Source organism: Salvia splendens, chromosome 4 (genome assembly GCF_004379255.2).
Source record: "Salvia splendens isolate huo1 chromosome 4, SspV2, whole genome shotgun sequence".
Taxonomy (NCBI): Eukaryota; Viridiplantae; Streptophyta; class Magnoliopsida; order Lamiales; family Lamiaceae; genus Salvia; species Salvia splendens.
The window spans coordinates 5,238,131-5,259,244 of record NC_056035.1 but is presented as its reverse complement, the minus strand read 5'-3'; the positions used below and the strand labels follow the sequence as shown (position 1 = coordinate 5,259,244).

The 21,114-nt window shown below is 39.1% G+C and overlaps 2 protein-coding genes and 1 long non-coding RNA gene across 5 annotated transcripts; 1 reads left to right on the top strand and 2 right to left on the bottom strand.

Moving 5' to 3' along the window:
• Positions 1 to 2,653: 2,653 nt before the first annotated feature.
• On the bottom strand, positions 2,654 to 11,512 carry LOC121798085 (transcription termination factor MTEF1, chloroplastic-like). Of its 3 annotated transcripts, none has more exons than XM_042196919.1 (2): positions 10,607 to 11,512; positions 2,654 to 2,913 (listed from the first exon to the last, which is right to left on the bottom strand). In XM_042196919.1, exon 1 carries the CDS (start codon positions 11,489 to 11,491, stop codon positions 10,613 to 10,615), a length of 879 nt encoding a protein of 292 aa, XP_042052853.1. In that variant the 5' UTR covers positions 11,492 to 11,512; the 3' UTR covers positions 2,654 to 2,913; positions 10,607 to 10,612. The 3 variants fall into 3 exon arrangements, with proteins under 3 accessions (XP_042052853.1, XP_042052854.1, XP_042052852.1); XM_042196920.1 differs by having other exon boundaries at positions 2,654 to 2,908; XM_042196918.1 differs by lacking the exon at positions 2,654 to 2,913 and adding an exon at positions 8,766 to 9,291.
• Positions 6,550 to 7,324, top strand: LOC121798088. The gene is made up of 2 exons (XR_006050000.1): positions 6,550 to 6,922; positions 7,011 to 7,324. It is a non-coding gene; the product is annotated as an uncharacterized LOC121798088 (long non-coding RNA).
• A 6,022-nt stretch (positions 11,513 to 17,534) lies between the features above and the next one.
• LOC121798087 (expansin-A1-like) lies at positions 17,535 to 19,153 on the bottom strand. Its single transcript, XM_042196921.1, has 3 exons — positions 18,967 to 19,153; positions 18,585 to 18,897; positions 17,535 to 18,266 (listed from the first exon to the last, which is right to left on the bottom strand). Exons 1-3 carry the CDS (start codon positions 19,091 to 19,093, stop codon positions 17,960 to 17,962), a joined length of 747 nt encoding a protein of 248 aa, XP_042052855.1. The 5' UTR covers positions 19,094 to 19,153; the 3' UTR covers positions 17,535 to 17,959.
• Positions 19,154 to 21,114: the final 1,961 nt, after the last annotated feature.

The window sequence follows — 21,114 nt, the reverse complement described above, 5'->3', positions numbered from 1 at the left end:
AATTGGTTTAGAGTATTACTCCACCAAACAGGAATGTCATCATCCCTTTATACATCTTGTACAGTGCTGCTTTTTCAACGGAAGTCTGTCATGAAATACAATTGATCCTTGAGCACTACACTATTCACATTCTATTCAACACTATTCAATACCATACTCCCTCATTCCCCCAAATTTTATCACAGTTTGACCGAATACGGGTTTTAAGAAATGTAATGAAAAGTGGGTTGAAAAAGTTGGTAGGATGTGAGTCCTACTTTTAAAGTATTAGTTTTATACTCCCTCCGTCCGCAAAGAATATGCACTTTGGGGTCAGCACGAGTTTTAATGTAAAATTGGTGAAGTAAGAGAGAGATAGAGAGAAAAAGTAAATAAAGTATTATCAGTAGAGAATGAGAGTCTCACTTCATTAAAGAGAAAAGACTTTCTAAAATTAGAAAGTGCATATTGTTATGGGACGGATTAAAAAAGAAAGAATGCATATTATTGGGAGAATGAGGGAGTAATAAAATGTGAATGAGAATAAATTAGTGGAATGTATGGTCTACTACCAAAAATGGTAAAAAGTGAAATGTGCCAAATTTTATGGGACGGATGAAAATGGAAAAATGTGACAAAATTTCAGGGACGGAGAGAGTAGTTTCTTTCATGCTTATAAACTCGAATTAAATTTGTTTAATAATAAACAAAAATTATTAAAAGCGCATACTTGTAATGAACAAAAAATTAACATAGCTAAAATAATTATATAATTTAAATAGGACATCTACTTGTTCAGTGATACCATACCGCCTAGTTACAAAGCCATTTTTTACTTCTCATAGTGCAAGTGAAAGAAGAAGAAGAATAATGTGAAGGTGTGAAAAATGTGTAAATCTATAGATGTAAAAAAATAGATTATGGAATTGAAAAATAATTAAAGCAAGTACACATGTCGCCATATTATTGGCCCACCATTGCGTGCAATCTCTGTGTGTTCATGACGTTTAAGCGTCACTGCAGTCCATAGTATAAGAGTATAGCAAAATATCACACACAAATTAAGTTGTGAATTTATTAGTAGACGAAATAATTTCATAATTTATTTAGGTTTTTTAAAAACGTTCATTTGTAGCCTAAGACAAACGGAGTACCAATTTTAGAAGGCAAGTTGAACTCGAGTCCACATTTTTATGAACTTTAAACTTGAGGAGTAACTGGACCATTACAATTGAGAAAAGAGGGATAGCATATAGCCAGCAACATTAGGGGTGGATCGATATGATGTATCGTATCGAAAACGTTGTATCGTATCGTCTTGAAAATATCGATATGAATGAATTTCATATCTTTATCGTATCGAAAGTTTCGATATATCGAACTTTCGATATGGATGATATCAATATCATTATCGTATCGATATTTCGATATATCGTACCGAAATTCGATATATCGTTCAGAACGATATATCAAAGTTCGATACAATATATCGAAATATCGTACCGTTTCAAATACCTGTATATCGAAAAATATAATTTCAAAACTGAAAAATAACACAAAAATTAATTCAAAAATATGTTGAATTTCAATATATTTCTATATATACGGTATATATCGATAATTCAATATGTATTAATTTTCAATATAATTCGATATACCGAAAATATCGATATATATAGTATATTCGATATAGAACGATATATCGCGATATAAGGAAATTCATATCGTTATCGTATTGAAAACTTACGATACGGTATCGTATCGTATCAAAAATTACGATATACCGAAAATTCGATAATTTTTTGATATTTTTCAATACGATACGAGCGATATATCATTTTTTCGATATTTTCCCCCAGCCCTAAGCAACATTACTTGATACATCCTCATTTGAAGCTATTGCCATGAAAAAATAGATGATGTTGAATGGGATAAAGATAAAGATTTCAAGAATTTTTGAGTTAATCTAAATCAACTCTATCTGTTTTCCAACTATCTGAACTTTACCACACTAAAGAAGTTGGATTGGTAATAGCCAAGGCTTGGCAATGGCAATGACAATGCCAAGCAGTTGAAGTCTCTGAAAACATGGCCATGACACTCTCTTTATTCATTGGATGGAGATATTAGTGGCATTTTTTGGCATTTTTGCTTTCGTTTTTGGACCACATAACTTCTCTATGTTGTGGGGGTGTTGGTCTTTGATAGTGATTCATAGTCGCATTCATGTTTCTGGGATTCTCAACTTGTCCATTTTGTGATGGCTAAAGAGTTGCCATTCATTAAAGAATTCGAAAGATGTCTAGTTCCATGAAATTATGTTGTATCCCCTCATAAATGAAGTGGGTTACTTAGTTGGTGTCTATGGATTCCGTTTTATATTTTTCTGATATACTTTGTTACAAAAAAATAATGCGACTCTTTACAACAATAAAACAGATTCATCAATCAATCCAAACTAATAAAGCATTCCCAATATTAGTAACAAACAATTATAGGTGTTGCATTTGTTGAAAGGAATAACTTTAAATGTATATGTGTCAACTCCATTTCCACTAACTTCATTTTTTATTCTTTAAACACTTTATGACCACCAACTAATATAGCCAAAGTAGCATCACTGTCACGACCACTACTCCCTAGTACTAGTGAGCGTAGTTATCTCGCAATTAAATTAAACTCATCAACCAATAAACTCATCATAAAAGGAATACTTAATTCGAGAAATTTGTCTGGAAGGCAAATGGGTACAACCAAGTCAATATCAGAGTATTTAGGCCAATAACATTTGTTCACTAGGACAATACTTAAACGTGCAATGGAAGGTTCCAAGAAGAAGTAATATGTATGGAGACATATTAATTCGGCTACTTAACTACTTATTCATAGGTTTTCTCCCAACACCTTCAACACCTCGATCACCTTCAACCTGCACTTTAGAAAAATAAACATGCAGGGCTGAGTATTTGATATTCCCAGTGGACTTAGTGCCAAAAACAGTTCTTCTTTAAAAAGGCCCGAGTCACTCAGTCCTTTTTCATTTCATGAATTTGATTGCGCAATCACATAAACATCATATACCATATCTGATCGTATGTGAACCGGGAATGTGGCCACATTCCACGACGGTCACTGGACCGGCCAACTAGGAAGCTAGCACACAGTCCCATATGTGCACACTCGTCCGAGTAGGGTTTGCGGCCCTACTGGGACCCGAATTCGATTTAACATGTTTGGCATAGCCAAGCAGATAGGTAATCATAAAATAAAAAGCGACATGACAACTCATTCAAAATATGTTCACGTTTTCACATAAAATCACGTTTTGAAAGAAAAGCCCGCCTCGTTTGCTTAAACTCTCAAGTGATCGTTCCTCTACTTGCTTTCACTTGTCGTGCGACGACGCCCCTTTATAAACAAATAATATACTTAAATTAGGCTTAAGTAATTATTTATTTAGCGTGCATGCATTCCTAAACTTGTGATCACTTTTATTTTCTTCTTCCTAAATCCATAAAATCTTTGAGTATTAATTAAATCAAGCGATTTAATTTAGTTGGGCATTTGCCGAATTATTCGTGCCATTGATTACATTCCAAACATCTTAAACTTTATTTCCGCGAAAACAAATAACGGCTATCCATTATTTAATTAGGCCAAAACATTAGGAGAGTCTATAAATTAAATTCGATGCTTTCGGCATACTAGTATTTTAATTAGTAGCCTGCTCTATGCTCAAATTTCTTTTTTATTATTCTATCCTTAATTTAGTTCTTGGACTAAAAGGTTAATTGGATTTTTGATGTCAAGAGCCCAATTTAAACATTTATTTGTCAAGTATTAAGTTGACCTACATCTTTTATGGCCCAAATAAATAATTAAGGCAGTGGCCCGAATTTAAATAACATTGTGGCCCAACTAAAATCCAATTCCTTTATTACTTAAGCTTCCTGGCCCAAAATGCTAAATCAAATTCTAGGCCCCAAAAAAAGTGGCCCAAGCCGAAAACATACTCCCTCTCGTCATCCCCTCTCTCTCTTTCTCATTTCTCTCCCAATTCCAGCCCTAGTCTCGCCCTCTCTCTCGTCTCGGCGAACCACGCCGCTGCACCGGCCGTCGGCGCCATCTCCCTCACTCTCCATTCCATGCCGAAAACCCCTCTCTTCCCAAACTATCTCCCACTTCCATCCTAAATCGCAAGGGACAAACCCAAATTGGTGTAACCCTAGAGCGAAATCGGCGTCTCCACCTCCGTCACCATCGCCGCTCACCACCGTGCCGGACTCCGCCTCGTTCCTCTCTCCTTCAGTGGCGACACGGCGTCGCCGCCAGCGCCGCCGCTTAAATTACGCTCCACGGCTCCTCCAGCCGTCCGTCGTACGTTTCGGCGTCTCGGCGCCGTCGAACCTGCGTCCCGGTGCCATCGGAGCTAAAAGGCGTCGCCTCTCGGGGAAGAAAAACCGCCGGTGAGCCTGGATCGGGGCGACTGTTCGGCGTGAAGCGAAGCGTAGGCTTCGATAGCGGCTTCGCCGCCCCTCCTCCGTGATGCAGCAGCTAAGTCTTTTACTCACTAGTTTACGTTTCCTTAGACGAAATTGGTCCCTAGTACAGATTAGATTTTGGCAGATTATGATGTTCCTCTTATGAGCTTCAACTAGCGTGTGACTGCAATTACTTGAGCATATCGTCTAGTGTTATAGTGTTAGTTCCAGTAAGTTCCTATAAGGCATTCGAGTGGAGTTTCTAATCGGTTCTGGAGTTATCGGCTATTGCTGAAAATCTCTAGTGTTTCTACAGTTATGGATTTTAATTGGTGATGTTGCTATCTGTGATGTTTCCTAATTTATGCAAGGGTGAGGGCCTTACCTCTTGGGAGGGGGGGTTTCTGCCCTTAGATCACGGCCTAGTGCTTGAGGTTTCTACTTGTTCACTTTACCGCTGTGTTATTGGATTTCTTGATGGTGTATGGAGGGAGTTTGATGGTATGAAGGGCTGCCTATATAGGGAGATTGTGGACTCGTGGAAATCTGATGCTGATGAGTCCTTGCTTTGTCCTGCAGCACTTTAACTGCATTTCGCATCTTATGGATGCTTAGAGCATCCGCAATGGGCGGACGATGGCACGCCCGATGGCGTGCATCGTCCGCGCCATCCATCGTCCGCACCCATTGCGGGTGCGCGCCATAGGGCGCGGACGATAGTCGCGCCCAATACTTCGGTCGCGGAGGATAGCGCGGACGATGGCCATCGTCCGCCCCATTGCGGCTGTCGCGGACGATGGCCGCGGACGATGGCCATCGTCCGCGCTATTGTGGAGGTCGCGGACGATGGCACGCGGTTTCGTTTTTTTATAAATACCGTTAATTTGTAACATTTCACGCGATTTCATTTTCGAAACTTACATTTACATAATTACTACGAAATGGATTCAAGCCCCAATAGTCCTAAGTTTAGCGCAGGGGCGCATTGGCCGTGTACAGAACCCGGCGATTATCGTTCGTTTGACACCAACACCCATTACGATCCCGATTTCAGTACGGAATCGTATGGGTTGTCTGACATGGAGCCGTCTCCGCACCGCCCAACCGCAGCGGCCGATCCCGACCCCGCCGCGACCGCTTCCGCCCCAGCCAGAAAGAAGCGGAACCGGCAGCGGGCGCAGAAGTTGCCGCCTCCCGGTGATTGCGATGAGTATGCCCTCGGCCGTACGAACTACAACGACGACGAAACTCTCACTTTGGCTCGGTGTTGGGTAGATATATAGGAAGATCCGATATTCGCGAACAACCAGCGACAAATCGCGTACTGGGAACGCATCGCGGACCTCTACAATTCGGTCAAGCCGCCGACCGCATACAAGCGCAAGCGTGAGCAACTCCGCAAGCACTGGGATCAAGTCAAGAAGCAAGTGAACTTGTACGCGGCGGAGTTCGAGAAGTTCACGCGGTCACAGGTGAGCGGCGAGAGCGCGAGCGACGTGCGCACTAAAGCGATGTTGTCGTACCGGTCGATGTACGGCGATTTTAAGCACGAGGCCATCTGGGCGCTCTTGAGGGAGAAGCAGAAGTTTCAAGGTGGAATTCTGCACACTGGTGCGCCGAAGAGGACGAAGGTCACCGAAGTTGGTGACTACACGAGCAGCGGCGGCGGCAGTCATCAGGTTGACCACAACCGGACGTACGTGGATGAAGGGAGTTCCGGCACACCGGTGTCCTTCCGGCGTCCTCCCGGCGTCAAGGCTGCGAAGGCCAAGGGGAAGGCGACCGCGACATCATCGTCGACCGCTGCAACCCAAGCTCCGGTCCCGGTAGAGCTCCCGACCCAGACGGCCACCGCGTTTGAGTCGTTAGCAACAGCGTTGATGGCAAGGACGATGTTGCAGACGCACAGGGCCTTCAAGAAGTGTACCGACCTCGATTAGCTGCGTCGGAAGTTGGGAATTGGTTCGACTTAGTTTTTTTTTTTTATTTGTTCAATGATGTAACTTTTTTTTATTAAAACTTCGCCGTTTGTTATTTAGACCGTTTTTATTTACTCGTTACTTGTTATTTGAAAACAGTTAAATTAATTAAACAAAACAATAAAATGATGATGTGGCGCGCCATAGGGAGCGCCTTAGGGCGCCCCACTGCAGGTGGGGAGGTAGGAGGATAAAACTGCTGACGTGGGCGCGCCTTAGGGCGCCCCATTGCTAATTCTCTTAGTACCTTAATTCATTTATGGAGTTCGTTTCTTGTGGTAGGTGCACTAGAATGGCAGGGATTTTGTAGCTGAATTTTCTCGGCAGTGGCAGGTGGAGAGGTGGTTTGGCTGTGCCCTGCAGGCTGCTGCAGTTAAAAGGCTGATATGGCTCCATGGCAGCCTTCGGTTGAGCTGGGGAAGTGCAGGGGTTGTTGTCATCTATCTTCCCTAATTTGGCATTCCCTTGGTCTTCATAAAAAAGGTAATGTTGCCTCTTACTTTCACTTGTTTGTTATCTTTTGGCAGTTCAAAAGACTCATTTAACTTGTTTACATTTTGGTATTTTGTAGAGATGGGCAAGCACTAGTTGGCTGGGAATCCTCTCGTGACATGGGTCGTTCTTTTTGGCCTGATGGTCGATCAAGACACGACGTGGGCGTAGCTCAGCTCGATATGAGGGATACATGTTTTTATTCTAATTATTTACCCCACTTGTAAAATAGTCACTTTAGTGCATTTGTAATAGATTTTGTGTTACATCTAAACTGTTACATCTAAACTATTCTCCTTTATCCTTTCTTGGGTAGATTAAGGCATAGTTTGTAGTACTAAAGATACTTTGTATTATATACTTGACGAAATAAATGAACGATACTCATTCTTATTCGGACCTTGCTCGTTTCCCCTATTTTTCTAGATTTACATTAGTCTCTGATCGTGCAAATCAGTATAGGGATCGCATAATTACCGCGCTTAAAGTATTGTAAAAAGAGACATGTGTTTCGTAGGTCAACATGATTTTATATAGTTGAGGCAAATTAGCACGTGGCCATTACAATCACACAGTTACAACATTGGTGATAATAAACTTCTTACCATGGACTGAATCCCATTTACTTGTAAGAGCATCAGCAATAGCGGACGTCACCGCGGAATTCCCACCGGCGTGCGGGAATTCCATGGCGAACGTCCGCCATTGTGCGTGGTATGCACGGATACGGAATTCCGTCGAGGAATTCGCAGTTCTGCGGCGTTCCGCGGGGAATTCCGTGCGGGCGTCCGCCATTGCGTTGATTCCCGCGGAATTCCCGTTTATTGCATTATTGTGGGAAGTCCGTTGGGAATTCCGCAGGGAATTCCGCAACTGTGCAGTGGGAAGTCCGTATGACATGGCAGGAGGTGTTTTTAGGAATTCCGCGAGGAATTCCGCTGGGAGCTCCGCGCCACTGCTGATGCTCTAATGAATGTATATGTGTAGAAATCCAATGAGATTGAATTAGCAATTATCAGTAATGAATGTATATGTGTAGAAATCCAATGAGATTGAATCAATTAGCAATTAGCAATTATCAGTATCTCAGAGAGGAGGTGGCACAATGTCCACAGTAACTGAAAATCTGATTCATGCAGCAAAGTGATTAAACATCTTGTACAGCAATAAATAAAGCCTGTCTCTTTTACAGCATTATAGCCTTCTGAATTCTGTTATACTATCATCTTATTTTCAAACACATCACATTTACATATTTATTGGAACTAATACATTTATTATAATAGCATATGGGGTAAAAAAAACTTTTCAAACAGAATTGTGAAATATGCCAATTATAGTATTGACTAGGCAGTTTCACAGCATGTAGGGCAGTAACTGAAGGGGATCGATCCCCTGCTGTGCTCCCCACCACAGCAGGGTGCTGTGCCTCTCACTTCACAATTAAATATTAATAAAATAAAATATTAAAATATTAATTAAATTTTGTTTTTTTATTGCACTGTGAGAGCGCAGCACCCCTGCTGTGGTGGGGAGCACAGCAGGGGATCCATTCCCGTAACTGAATGCATTTAAAGAGGAAAGAGGCAATGTCAAGCTTTCATGGAGCTTTATGCCTTTTGTACAGTGGTGCTTTTAGAGCATCCATAGTGGTGCGGATGTCCCGGCGGACGTCTCGACGGACTTCTAAAAAATACCTTCTGTCACGTCATAAGGACATCCCACTGCACAATGGCGGACATCCCCAAGGACATCCCGACGGACTTCCCACAATAATAAAAATTCACAAATTCACCAAATTAAACAATTTATGGAATTAAAATTTCGACACAAATACGGAGAAAATGCAACCACTTTATTTAAAACAAAAATATACATAATTATTAAAAAATACATAGTTAAAAAAATAACATACAGCTTCGACAAATGCGGCCCCCGTCTCACTCCTCGTCCTCCATGTCGCCGATGGCATCTCAGTGGGAGAATCCCTAACCGGAGATAGCCCCAACTCCTCAAAAGAGAAAGTCTCGACGCCGGTGAACTGAGTCTTCAGATGAATACTCTGGTGGGAATCACCCGACAATAGATTCATGTAGGGGCGATAGACATTGTCCCCAGGTGATTGGGGGACCCGCTCCCCCCATAGCGGCAGGCATGCCCTGCATCATCCGGAGCATCGCGGCACTCATCCCGGGCATTTGGGGCATCATCCCACACCAAGGGGGGTACATATTGTAGTACCCGGGCATCACCCCGGACATCGGTGCACTCCTGCCGGCATTTCCCCCAACTCTAACGGAAAAAGTCGGCGTTTGTGACTCGCTCGTGACGGGGGAATCACTATCGAAGTGCTCCATTATCTTCAAAAGAAATGAAAGTAGAGAGAGAGAGAAACTCGTTAAAACAAGTGGTGTGAATGAAATAAAGTTCAACGAGCCGTATATATAGAGTTTTTTTTTTAAAATAAAAAACCGGGACGTCCGCCGGGACGTCCGTCGTGTCACCGCAATGGCGGACGTCACGACGGACGTCCCTGGAATGCCGCGGAACTCCGGTGTCCGCATCGCACGTCCGCGTCCGCCTCCCTGATGCCTAATGGCGGACGGCCGCCGGGACGGCCGTCGTTGTGGATGCTCTTATTAGTTGATGATTCAGTAACATAGGGGTTTATGCTTATCTGTTGCCTTAAGACAAACTATCCATACTTCAAACTTCAGCAGTAATTGGATCATTACAATTGAGAACAGGGGTTTATAAACTGAAGAGGGATAATAGGCAACATCACTTGATATATCATTACATTCTGCGTTCGTAAAATGAAGGATTTGTTTGAACCTATTGCCATCATGCCATGAGAAACTAGAGCATGTGGAATGGGATAAAAATGAAGTAAAGTGGACTCAAGGTTATTAAGATTTCCAGAAGTTATCAGTTGATGTACATCAAGTCTCTCCGTTTTCCAGTCACCTGAAGGTTACCGCACTAAAGAAGTTGAAATGAATATACTAGAGCAAAGGCTGGAGAGTGGGTGCTCACACACCCGCGCATCTGCTCATCCCCACTTTGTTGGAGCAGAGATGGTTATCAAGCAGATGAACATGTCTTACAATAGCTGCTGGGGCTAAGCCTCCAGTACCGGATAAATCAAGACTGGGAATGGATTGTGTACTTAAAAATGACAAGATAATAAGGAAGAGAATACCGAGCTAGAGATAGATTACGATGTGCATTTTCGTTTGCAACACACTATAAAGTACAATCTATAGCTTGAGTCAGAGTGTATACAAACTACACCACCAAGACAGAAATCACTACAATCAAATTGGTACAATCCTACATCCAATACTCTATCTATATTTTCACATTTGCTTCATTAGAGACAACAATTCACCAACGAATGCAGCAAGATGCAAAGTAGTACAGTACTATGTTAACAAACTCATCGCGAAAACAGTAAAATTCAACACTCCCTAGTCCCTACCAATGCATATATAACATAAACACGAAGGACAACACGATAACCAAACTTGTGGAATTTTAACTTCAGTATGTGAGGCTAAAGCTCTGGGCACATTGCAAAATTTGACAAGAATTGACATTTTCATCTATAAACAGTCAAATAATCAACCTCAAAACAATCATATCATATACAAATGTGAAAGAGTGGCAACTTACATAAAGCTAGGATGATCTGATTTCCACCATCTGCAGTCGCCTCTCAATCAACCGCGCATTGAACTCCCCATCACTAACCTTCAACATATCCGACAACGGCATAGAAAATCCATGCTCCATCAAAAGCCTGTGGCGCGGCTTAATCTTCTTCTCCAAGCTAAACGAAAAATACTGCGGAAAACGCTTAATTTCAACCAAATCCCCATTCATTTCCTTCAAGAAATACTCCACCTTGGGCACGTAATTATTCTCCAGACTAAATGTCAACAGCCCCGGCGACCTCAGCACCATATTCCTTACTTCATCGTAAGCAAACCCTAGCCCCACCAAAAAATCAATCTTGGGCATCAAAGTAAACTCGACGCTAGAAACCAGTAACATCGTGGTCTGAGCGGTCAATCTATTTGATCCCGAAAACCCCAATTCAGTCAGGAACTGAAACGCCGGCCTCAACTGAGTATCCGGATCGGAAACAAGGAGCCTAGGGCATCGAATTATTGCCTTCCTGATATCGGGAAATGGAATTCGGACAACGTTGATTAGAAAATCGAAAATTGGGTATATATCCGCGTAAGGATCGGCGGTGAGAAGCTGCGGGTACATGTCCAGAATGCGGCCGGCAGAGGCGAGCTCGACGCCCATGGATGAGAGGCATTGGGTGACGGAGAGGAGAGTGGAAATAGGGGCAGAACGGAGATTAGGATTTTTGTGGAGGGCTTTTGTGGGATTTACTCTCAGGAATTGGAGATATCTTACCTTCTGCCTGAATCTCAAGCCGGGGTCGGCGGCGACGGCGACGGCGACAGCGGTGGTGGGAAGCAGAGTTTTGAGGTTATTTTGGGTATTTTTAAGTTTTGGAAGGATGGCGATTTGCAGTACTATCATTTTCAGCGAAATGGCTTTTTTTTCTCTAATTCGAACATTCAAATAAAAGGTAGCTTACGGATTGGGCTACAAGGTGTTGGGCTTAAAATATTACTAAACCAGTTGGAATAGGTGGGCCTCAAAATTGGTGTGTTACATTCATTTTTAACTGACAAAAAAAGAGGCTGATTGGTGAAAATGCTAAATGGGCTTCATTAAGTTTGGGATATGAAGGCCTTATTTCAACTATAGTTCGTGAATTTAAATGAGGAGGATGATTCTCATTGGTTGTTTTAGAATTTGGAGTTGCTAAAGAAATAAATATTCCTACATTTTTATTTTACTTACCTCTATATGCTGACCATTTTTTTTATCATCGTTCTCATTCACTCCACTTTGATTTATGCTACCTCAAAAGTTCGTTGCATATTTTTCTACGTTTTATGCGATTATAATTGCATATATTGTATTGTGAAATTAGTGGAGATCTGTTTCACTCTACATGCATATTTTTGTTTTAGATATCTCATTTTGATGGACGCATTTTTTAAAATAGAAATATCAATATCGCTAATTTAATCCCTTTTTAATAAGAGTGTCCACAATGGTGGCCCTTGAAGGCAACCAAAGTTGGCCCGGCCACCATTTGTGGCTCTCTTATGGCCCTCCGCAATGGTAATTAACAAAACTAAACAAAAACAAAGAGAGCCACGAAATGTGGCTCTCTAAAAAAAATAATTTGATTGCCTTTTTAAATGATATTTTTAATTTAAGTTCAATAAATTTTATTAGACTACAATTTATTATATTTATAATTTTAATTAAAATAAAATAATTTGGAATAAAAAAAAATCATAACCTAAAGCTCGCTCAACATCCTTCCTAGCACCCTCTTGTTTTTTCGCGAAGTAGGTTTGCTTCGGCCCAACGGGTTGTCGGATCGACTTCACAAACACGGGCCAGCGAGGGTATATCCCATCGGCCAAATAGTATCCCATATTGTAATGCGTGCCGTTGGCCATGAATCTAACTTGCGGACCCTCACCCTGGCTCTCGTCATTGAACAGGTGGGACGAGCGTAGAACGTTGATGTCGTTGTTCGACCCAGCGACCCCAAAATACGCATGCCAGATTCGCAAGCGATAATCAGCAATGGCTTCCAGGATCATCGACGGGTGTCGGCCTTTGAAACCAGAAGTGAACTGCCCATTCCAAGCCACCGGGCAGTTCCGCCACTCCCAGTGCATGCAATCGATGCTCCCCAACATCCCTGGAAAATGATGTACCGTCCCGTGCATATCAATCAGTTGTTGGCAATCATCGGTCGTTGGCTTCCGTAGATACTCCCCTTTGAAGATATCCTTAATGCCCCTACAAAACTGCCTCAACGTCTGTAGGGCAATCGTTTCGCCCATTTGTAGGTATTCGTCGAACATGTCGGCGGGCCCGGCATAGGCAAGCTGCCTAATTGCCACCGCACACTTCTGGTATGTCGACAAGCCGTGTCGGCCGGTGGCATCATATCGCAAGTTGAAGCACTTGAACCGCTGCGCCAAACAGGTCGCTATATGGACGAAGAGATTTTGCGACATTCTGAATCGCCGACGGAAAATTTCTGGCAGATAACGGGCGTTCTCGTTGAAATAGTCTTCCATCAACCGGCGGTCAGCCCCGGCAAGGTCACGGTCGATATACCGCAGATGATAGAACAGCCGAGGGACCGCCACCGCCGCCTCCGCCTCGTCAGCTTCACGTTGCACCACTGCAACAAGGTTTTGGAACTCCAGATCTACCACTTCTTGAAACTGTTCATCGTCGGAATCCATAATTCAAAAGTTGAATTGAAATAGATTGGAAAGAGTGGTGTTTGAATTGGGGATTGGAAGTGTAAAATGGAGTGAAAAAAATGGAAATGGAAGTAATATTTATAAAATAATTTTGAAAATTAAAAAAAAAAAAAAATTATATCGCGGCCCAACCGCGAAATGTGGCCTGCTGCAGTGGAGGGCCGCGGCTCTCTCTCGGATCTCGGCCCTTAGCCGCGTCTCTCGGCTCTCTGCAGTAGGAGGCCGCGGCTCCCCCAATGTGGACGCTCTAAGTCCAAATAATAATAAAAAAATCTTATATTTACACCGGACACAAGGAATATCATAATTAAGCATATACAGGTGTGAGAAGGTTTAGATTGTAGCGAGTCGCGGGGCTCGAGACTCGATAGAGGCATGGCTCAGAGTTGAAGACTACGCTTTCATTTGACTTCACCTTTTTTATGGATTTCACTTTCCAAGGAGTTGAATGCTCTGCTTCACCCATTTCACTCAAGGTCTTTTCTTAACAATAAATTGACGTCACCAAATTTTGTATAGTCAAAAACTAGTTTATTTGAGAAAAAAATTAGTGTATTTATGTATTTAATTAAAATATATGTATGGAATGTGCATAATATTATGATCACATATTAATGATGTGTATATAATTTTTTTTAATTTTTTGGAACATAAAATATAATTAATGATATTTTAATTCAAATTTGAAAAACAATAGATAGATAATTCAAATAAAAAATAAAAAATTGAAAATGAGTCCTAAGACTAATAAAGTCTTTTTAACTTTTCCACTAACTATAGTTATTATTTTAATATATAATTAATACATCAAAATTACTAATATAATCTTATTTTGGTGGTATAAAATTTGGTTATTTATCATCACTCTTTTCTTAATGGACAGTAATTACGAATAACTACTTATATTTTATCTAACTTCCACATCCACCAAACTTTCCATTTTGCTATTTTCATTTGGTCATAAACAAAAATCTCATTTACGTTTTATCATTTTTAGTAATGAATCCTATATTTCATCAACTTTATTTCAATCACGTTTCATTATAAAATTAATACTACTATATAAAAGTAGAATTAATATTTCATTAGCCTTTTCCTATCAACTTTCTACTATAAGTATTTCTTATTATTTGTGTCAGGACTTGTAATTGTGGACGGAGGGTGTATACAAAATAAAAAATTACTAAAATTAAATAATTTTGGATAAATCTAAAAAAAATACTCCTTCCGTCCCAACTTAAGAGTCCTAATTAGTTAGAGCACGGGTTTTAAGAAATGTAAAAAAAAGTGAGTTGAATAAGTTAGTGGAATATGAGTCTCACTTATATACATTACTTTTATAATAAAATGTGAGTGAAATAAGTTGGTGGAATGTTGGGCTACTTATCATTTATGGTAAAAGTGAAATAAAAATCTAAGTCTCACTTATATATAAAATAAAAATGTGAGAGAAATAAGTTGGTGGAATGTGGTGCTACTTACCATTTATGGTAAAAGAGACATAAGAGCATCCACAACCGTGCTCTTGCCAGCGGCACGGTTGTGGGCCCGGACGGTACTATTCATGCCTGCTCTCTGGCAAGAGCACAACACCCACAACTGTGCTCTTCCGCAAGGACGAGCACAATTAATTTAAAATTCAATTAAACAATAACATTTCCATAATACTAAAATTCATTAAAAAACCACAATAAATATTACAAATTTCAAATAAAATAAAAAAGACATAATTAAAATCCTAAAAATTAAAAATTACATAATTAAAATACTAAAAATTAAAAATTACATAATTAAACTCCTAAAAATTAAAAATTACATAATTAAAATCCTAAAAATTGAGATTGAGAGAGTTGTTTAGTATAGTGTCATTTTTTGTGTTTGAAATGAGAGTATTTATAGATGAAAGTATGAATTTTGGGGTAAAAATAATGAAAAAAATAAATTAAAAGTGTGGAAAAAATGGATATATTTTATTAGGAAGTGAGACAATATTTTTTATTAATTTTGAATTTTTCAGATTTTTTCGATTTTTTTTAAAAAATAAATAAAAAATGATAAATCAACGGGCCAATCGGAAGCTGCCACGTCGACGCGCTGTGCTCTTGCCGCTGGCACGGACGTGCTCTATGCATAGAGCAGCGCCCTGCCAGCGGCAAGAGCGCAATGGTGGCGGAGCGCGTCCTTGCCAGCGGTAAGGACGGACGGTGAGCTGCTGCTCACCGTTGGGAATGCTCTAAGACTCTTAAATTGGGACGAATATAAACGACAAAATATGAATCTTAAGTTGGGACGGAGAGAGTACAGTACTAAGAAAAAAACTTTTCAAATATAGATAAGAAATAGAATTCCACGCGTTTTCAAGTTTTCTTTTTTTTTTGTACTGTAGCCAAATTATTTATGTGGTGGACATGAGATTAATATTTTAGCCTCATGTAGGTGTCACTGTCCAAATTAGCCGACACATACACGATCATATCTGTAATCAATCTCCTTTTTTGTGTTTTTGCAGTACTAACTAAACAAGTAGTCAAAAAATAATACTACATGCAATCACCAAAGGAGTACTCCTCCACTTATTAGAGAACGCGAATGAAATGTATACACCATTCATATCAACGAGGCTATATATGGTAGCGATGTCAAATTAAAAAAATTTAGTAGTATATGATTTTCACATACATAATGAAAAAGTGAAACAATTATTAAAGTAAATAAGGCCAAAGAGTGATCATATCGATACATTGTTATCTATATGTAATGAGAACACGTTGTGGCTGGTCATGGTCTCGAATTTCGACCCATATGGCTACGTACCAATTAATACCAAATTTTATTCAAATTACAATGAATTGATGTTTCTTTGCATATAATTGACCACGAATTTTATAAAATTCGATACGGTATTTTCATAATATTAGTGATGGATAATTACTGCTATAGTAAGGTGAATCCGAGTACAAATCGTAATTGGTCTGGTTGAAGATGATCTAATTTGTTTAAGAATTCAACTACTGTTCAAAACTTATTCTATTTTCTTCAAGGACGTTAATATACTCCTGTAGTGTAGTCTATTGGAAATACAAGAATAATACATTATATTATTCCTCTTTAACAGAAGTTTCTGTTTGACTAGAGTGTTTTGTCCAAACTCCAACAATAGTATTTGTATATCCAAGACCAGTCTAGGTATATATTTCACTACCTTTAATTTAATTAATCATTTAGTTTTGGTGAACTTGTTAGATCTGCTTTAATTTGGAGTATTTTAATTCGAGTAATAAAAGGCCAAGTTGTGGAATAAAATTTCAGGAGAAAATGGTCAGATGTAGCAAGCTTAAGGGTTATAGTATAGGTGTAGTATTTTTTCATTTTGTCCCGAGTATAAATTAATTTCTAATGAAATACTTGAATTTGCTATGAAACATTATGTATTTGTCATGAAAAATCATCAGATAAAAAATAGTACTCCTATCTTGTAGGGTTACAAGTACGACATATTATTTGAACACTAATTTAAGAAAATGATGTTAAAAGAATAAGTCGAGAAAAATAAAGTAGAAATGAGAAAAAAGTAAATGTTCTATTTATTTTACTGAAATGGAAATGACTGTGGGATGAAATATAATCGGATTATCGTGGGGCGGAGGAGCAAATTTTTCATGAGCAATGGATTTAAACCTTAGATCGCAAATCAATCTTCAAAAGGATGAATTAAACGGTTATCTTTACAAGCTTAAGGTGTAAAATAGTTTCTATGTCATCCAACACATAATTCTTCATCCCTATGTGTGTGGGTGATGTCGGTAGTAGTAATTGATTACTAATTTTGGATATATATATATATATATTCTTCATTCCATAGTCTTTACTCTTTATGTTGGAGTTTCATATAAATTTGCATAACCCTATTATTCATTGATGCAAATTGTAGTTCTTGGTGATCTTTTCTTTTCTGTAATTATTAAATTCATAACCTGTTTTTTTCGCTAAACAGGGCGCCGACACTATATGTATTTTATAGCCGGGCAAAGTTGGGCCTATTAATGTTAATGTAGTTTAGGTCCAAGCCCAGTAAAAGCTCAATTAATTGTACGTACTCGACATTAAAGAGCCTCCAAAATCCAAACATTGAATTCATTATCATTATTTTACCATTTTCAAAATAGCCGGTTATATTAAGTCGTTCAAATAAAATTCAACAGATGAAAATAGACGTGTAACAAGAAACAAGCCATTTCATTAAAATTTAATTACATATTGATCTTCAAAACAAGACAAAAATAGTAATATAAGCCTTGAATAGGAAGCGGGTGGTAATATATCCACCTCAGCCATCTTCTGCCTTTCAAGCGACAGTAAAATAGTTCCCATCAAGAAAGCAAAATTAAAAAAATAAAAATAAAAATAAAAATAAAATCCCCAAAACAATAGCCTCAAGTCAAGAGCAAGAAAGAGAATCCCACCCCCACAAATACGTGATTCTCATTTCAACCCCAAAAAGACAAGGACCATTTAAAATTAGCCCCTTCTATTTCTTTTTCTACTCACGCTTACTACTTTATCTTATAATAACACTAGCATCCTAACTTAGGTGTGGCCATATATTATAAATATAAAATTCATTAATAATCCTTAGATAATTTCAACGGAATTGAGCCCCGGAGTAGGTCTGGCCAAAGGACCACCCGGCAGGAGCCGCGTTGTTAGAGATTAGGGTGCGGCCGTCGCTGGTGGTGACCTTGAAGGAGAGGCTCTGGCCGTTGAGGTTGCTGTTGCTCTGCCAGTTCTGGCCCCAGTTCCTTGACATTGCCTGCCACCCGGTCCTCGACCCCTTGATCGACACCGAGTGCACGTCCCCGGCGCCGCCGACGTTGGTGATAAGCACTAGGTTGAAGAAGGAGTGCCCATTGACGGTGAACCTAATTCCACCCCTTCTACGGCATGCTACACTGCAACATTCAACATCATGTACAAAATTGTAAATAAACTATTGTTTCAATTTCAAATAAAATAATTAATTATTGTACTTTGTCACATGGGCCGTTGGGTAAATTTAGTATTTCCATACATCTGAGGGGCCTACATGTAAAAACTTAATTGGTTCCTAACTAACTCCACAATTTCTGTTAAAATTATTGGAAACTCGAGTAATATTCCACTGTTTTACATCAAGCCATTAAGGCGAGTCATGAAACACAACAAAAAGCAAGACGCAATTAAAGGAGAAATTAATCGTAAAACTAAAATAAAAAGGAAAAAAATGTTACCGGCGGTAGGCAACGGGGACAATGCCGGCGCGGTACTGAGCAATGTGTTGGAAGACGGGCTGAGAGAGGTCGAAGTGGTGGAGGGGAGGGTTGCACCACCCGCCGGCATTGTTGGGTAGGGCGTTGTTTGGGGGGCAGAAATTGGTCGCCGTGACCAGAATCGAACCTGGCAGGCACGACCGCCTGTCGCCGGCGCACCGGATCTCATAGCAGGACCCGCAGCTCAGGCCGTTGTTGAACAGAGCAGTACTCAGCGCTGCAGTGTTTGTACCGTAGCCCTGGCTGTACAGATTCCCGTACCCACACGCGCCGCCTGTTTCCACAAATTCGAGTTCAGCTCATAAAAATTAAATGAAATTTATTTAATTTATGAAAAACGTACCCATTGTTCCAGAAGCGTCGCTTCCTCCGTAGAAGGTTGCATGGGCGTTAGCCCAGCCGCCGCCGTAGGCATTGGCAAGCGACGCCATTGCCAGAAATCCGGCAATGAAGAAGCCGAGCAGAGCCATTGATTGATTTCTAGAGAGAGGAGAAGTGGAGATTGAAATTGAGTTGAGGAAAATGTGAAGGGAGAGTGGCGATATAAATAGGGGTAAAGTGCTTCTAAACTGGAACTTAAAGGCTATTGCTGTGGGGACCATATACTGTTGGGGGCTTAAACCACCGAACTCATAGGCAAAATGGTCTATTCACTCCCACTCCAAATTTGTTTTCTGCCCCCTTTAATCACCAATATATCATATACACCAAATTTAATTTTTTTCCCTCTAAGTAAGATGAAAATACATAAGATCAGCAAAGATATATCCCGCCATTTGCTGAGAGGGAATCCACCATTAGTCCATTTCCTTCTTTTGCTCCATATAAGCATATAACCAACGGAGGATCCTGAATCCGAACATATAATTAAATATTTAAAATTTAAATATAAATAATATATTAATATTCAAGTATCGATTGCGTGTGACAATTATAACTGAGTTTTTTTTATATGTATACAAATGAAAAAATGTACAAGGAGTATGATAATAGGTGAAAAATAGGAGAAGTTTTAACTTAATCCTTGTGAGAATATCCACCGATTTCCTTTTCTCTTGATTTAATATGGTTAACTAGGGTTAAAATCTATCAATTCGTAGCATGTGAAATTGTGCATATAGCAAAAGGCCATATGCCTCAAGGTGCATTTTCTATCTTGTCTTTTCTCTCCTTTGGTTTGATATGAGTGTATAAATTTCTTTTTGTTTTGAAAAAATTGATTTCTGCACTTTCCTAAAATGTGAATTCAATTTATTATTTACAAACTAATTACTTGGAAATACTAAAAATTGATATAGGTTTAATTTACTTTTGGTTTTCGTAGCGGTGCAGAAGTTTCTTCTCCTCATATGTATATTTATCTAGTTATCTTCCCTTGTCCCCCTTATTTAATATAGTAATTTGACAGCAATATTTTTCAGCCTCTTTTTTAGACTAGAAATTTGCATTGCGTTTGCACATAGATTTGGCTTACAGTCAAATATTTTTAGTCAGATGCTTTTAATTTGATATATTATGCTGCTTTGTAGTACCAAATAAGAAAAATAGTGGCAGTGTGAAATGTCACCTAGATTGTTTCTTTCAATATTTTGGAATTTTGATACACCTTGTGCCTTTGAAATTTCGAAAGTTGGTTAACTGCTTGCCATGATTAGTGGCATGATAAAGGGATATTACTACTAACTAGTAGGGTAAGCACAGAAAGGTTAATAGTATATTTTTCGTTATAAAAACTAATCGTGCAATTTTTTAACATTGATAACGGTTAACCATAACAAAAACTTTGCAATATACTGTATTACTATATTTAATTTATACTACCTCCGTCCCACATTAACTGTCACATTTACTTTTCTGCACTCGTTTTGTAAAAATGATACTCCCTACGTCCCTTAAAATTCTTCACATTTCATTTTCTGCACTCGTTTTGAAAAAATGATAATAAATAGTTAAGGTTGAAAGAGAATAAAGTAAGAGCGAGAAAATATAGAGGAGACTCTTCTCTACATTATTCTCTCTTTCACTTTACCTTATCATTATTTTAACTATTTATTATTATTTTTCCAAAACGAGTGCAGAAAATTAAATGTGATAAATTTTCAGGGACGGAGAGACTAGTGAGTAATAAATCGTTAAAATGGAAAATAGTAAAATAAGAAAGAGAATAATGTAAAGAAGACTTTTCTCTACCTTATTCTCTGTCTTATTTTACTATTTCTCGACTTTAACTATTTATTCTCATTTTTATAAAACGAGTGCACAAAAACAAATATAACAGTTAATGAGTTAATGCGGGATGGAGGTAGTAATTGCTAACATAAATATGGTGAACATTTTTAGTAGTATAATTGTTAAGTGTATGACTATAATGTAAAGGACTTATATTAATATACGTATAATAGGGAAGATTGAGATGGAATTTAGTTTTTTTTTAGTTGTCTTCAAATCGTATTGTTTGATCATTAATGTGGATCGTAAAACCTGTTTAATA

What these genes read in the sequence shown, in the direction of transcription:
- LOC121798085 (XM_042196919.1), bottom strand. Translation starts at nt 11,491, where the DNA reads ATGATAGTACTGCAAATCGCCATCCTTCCAAAACTTAAAAATACCCAA.
- LOC121798087 (XM_042196921.1), bottom strand. Translation starts at nt 19,093, where the DNA reads ATGGCTCTGCTCGGCTTCTTCATTGCCGGATTTCTGGCAATGGCGTCG. An exon ending in CGACGCTTCTGGAACAATGG is followed by an intron (nt 18,898 to 18,966) that starts GTACGTTTTTCA and finishes TTGTGGAAACAG; the next exon opens with GCGGCGCGTGTGGGTACGGG. An exon ending in GTCCCCGTTGCCTACCGCCG is followed by an intron (nt 18,267 to 18,584) that starts GTAACATTTTTT and finishes TGAATGTTGCAG; the next exon opens with TGTAGCATGCCGTAGAAGGG.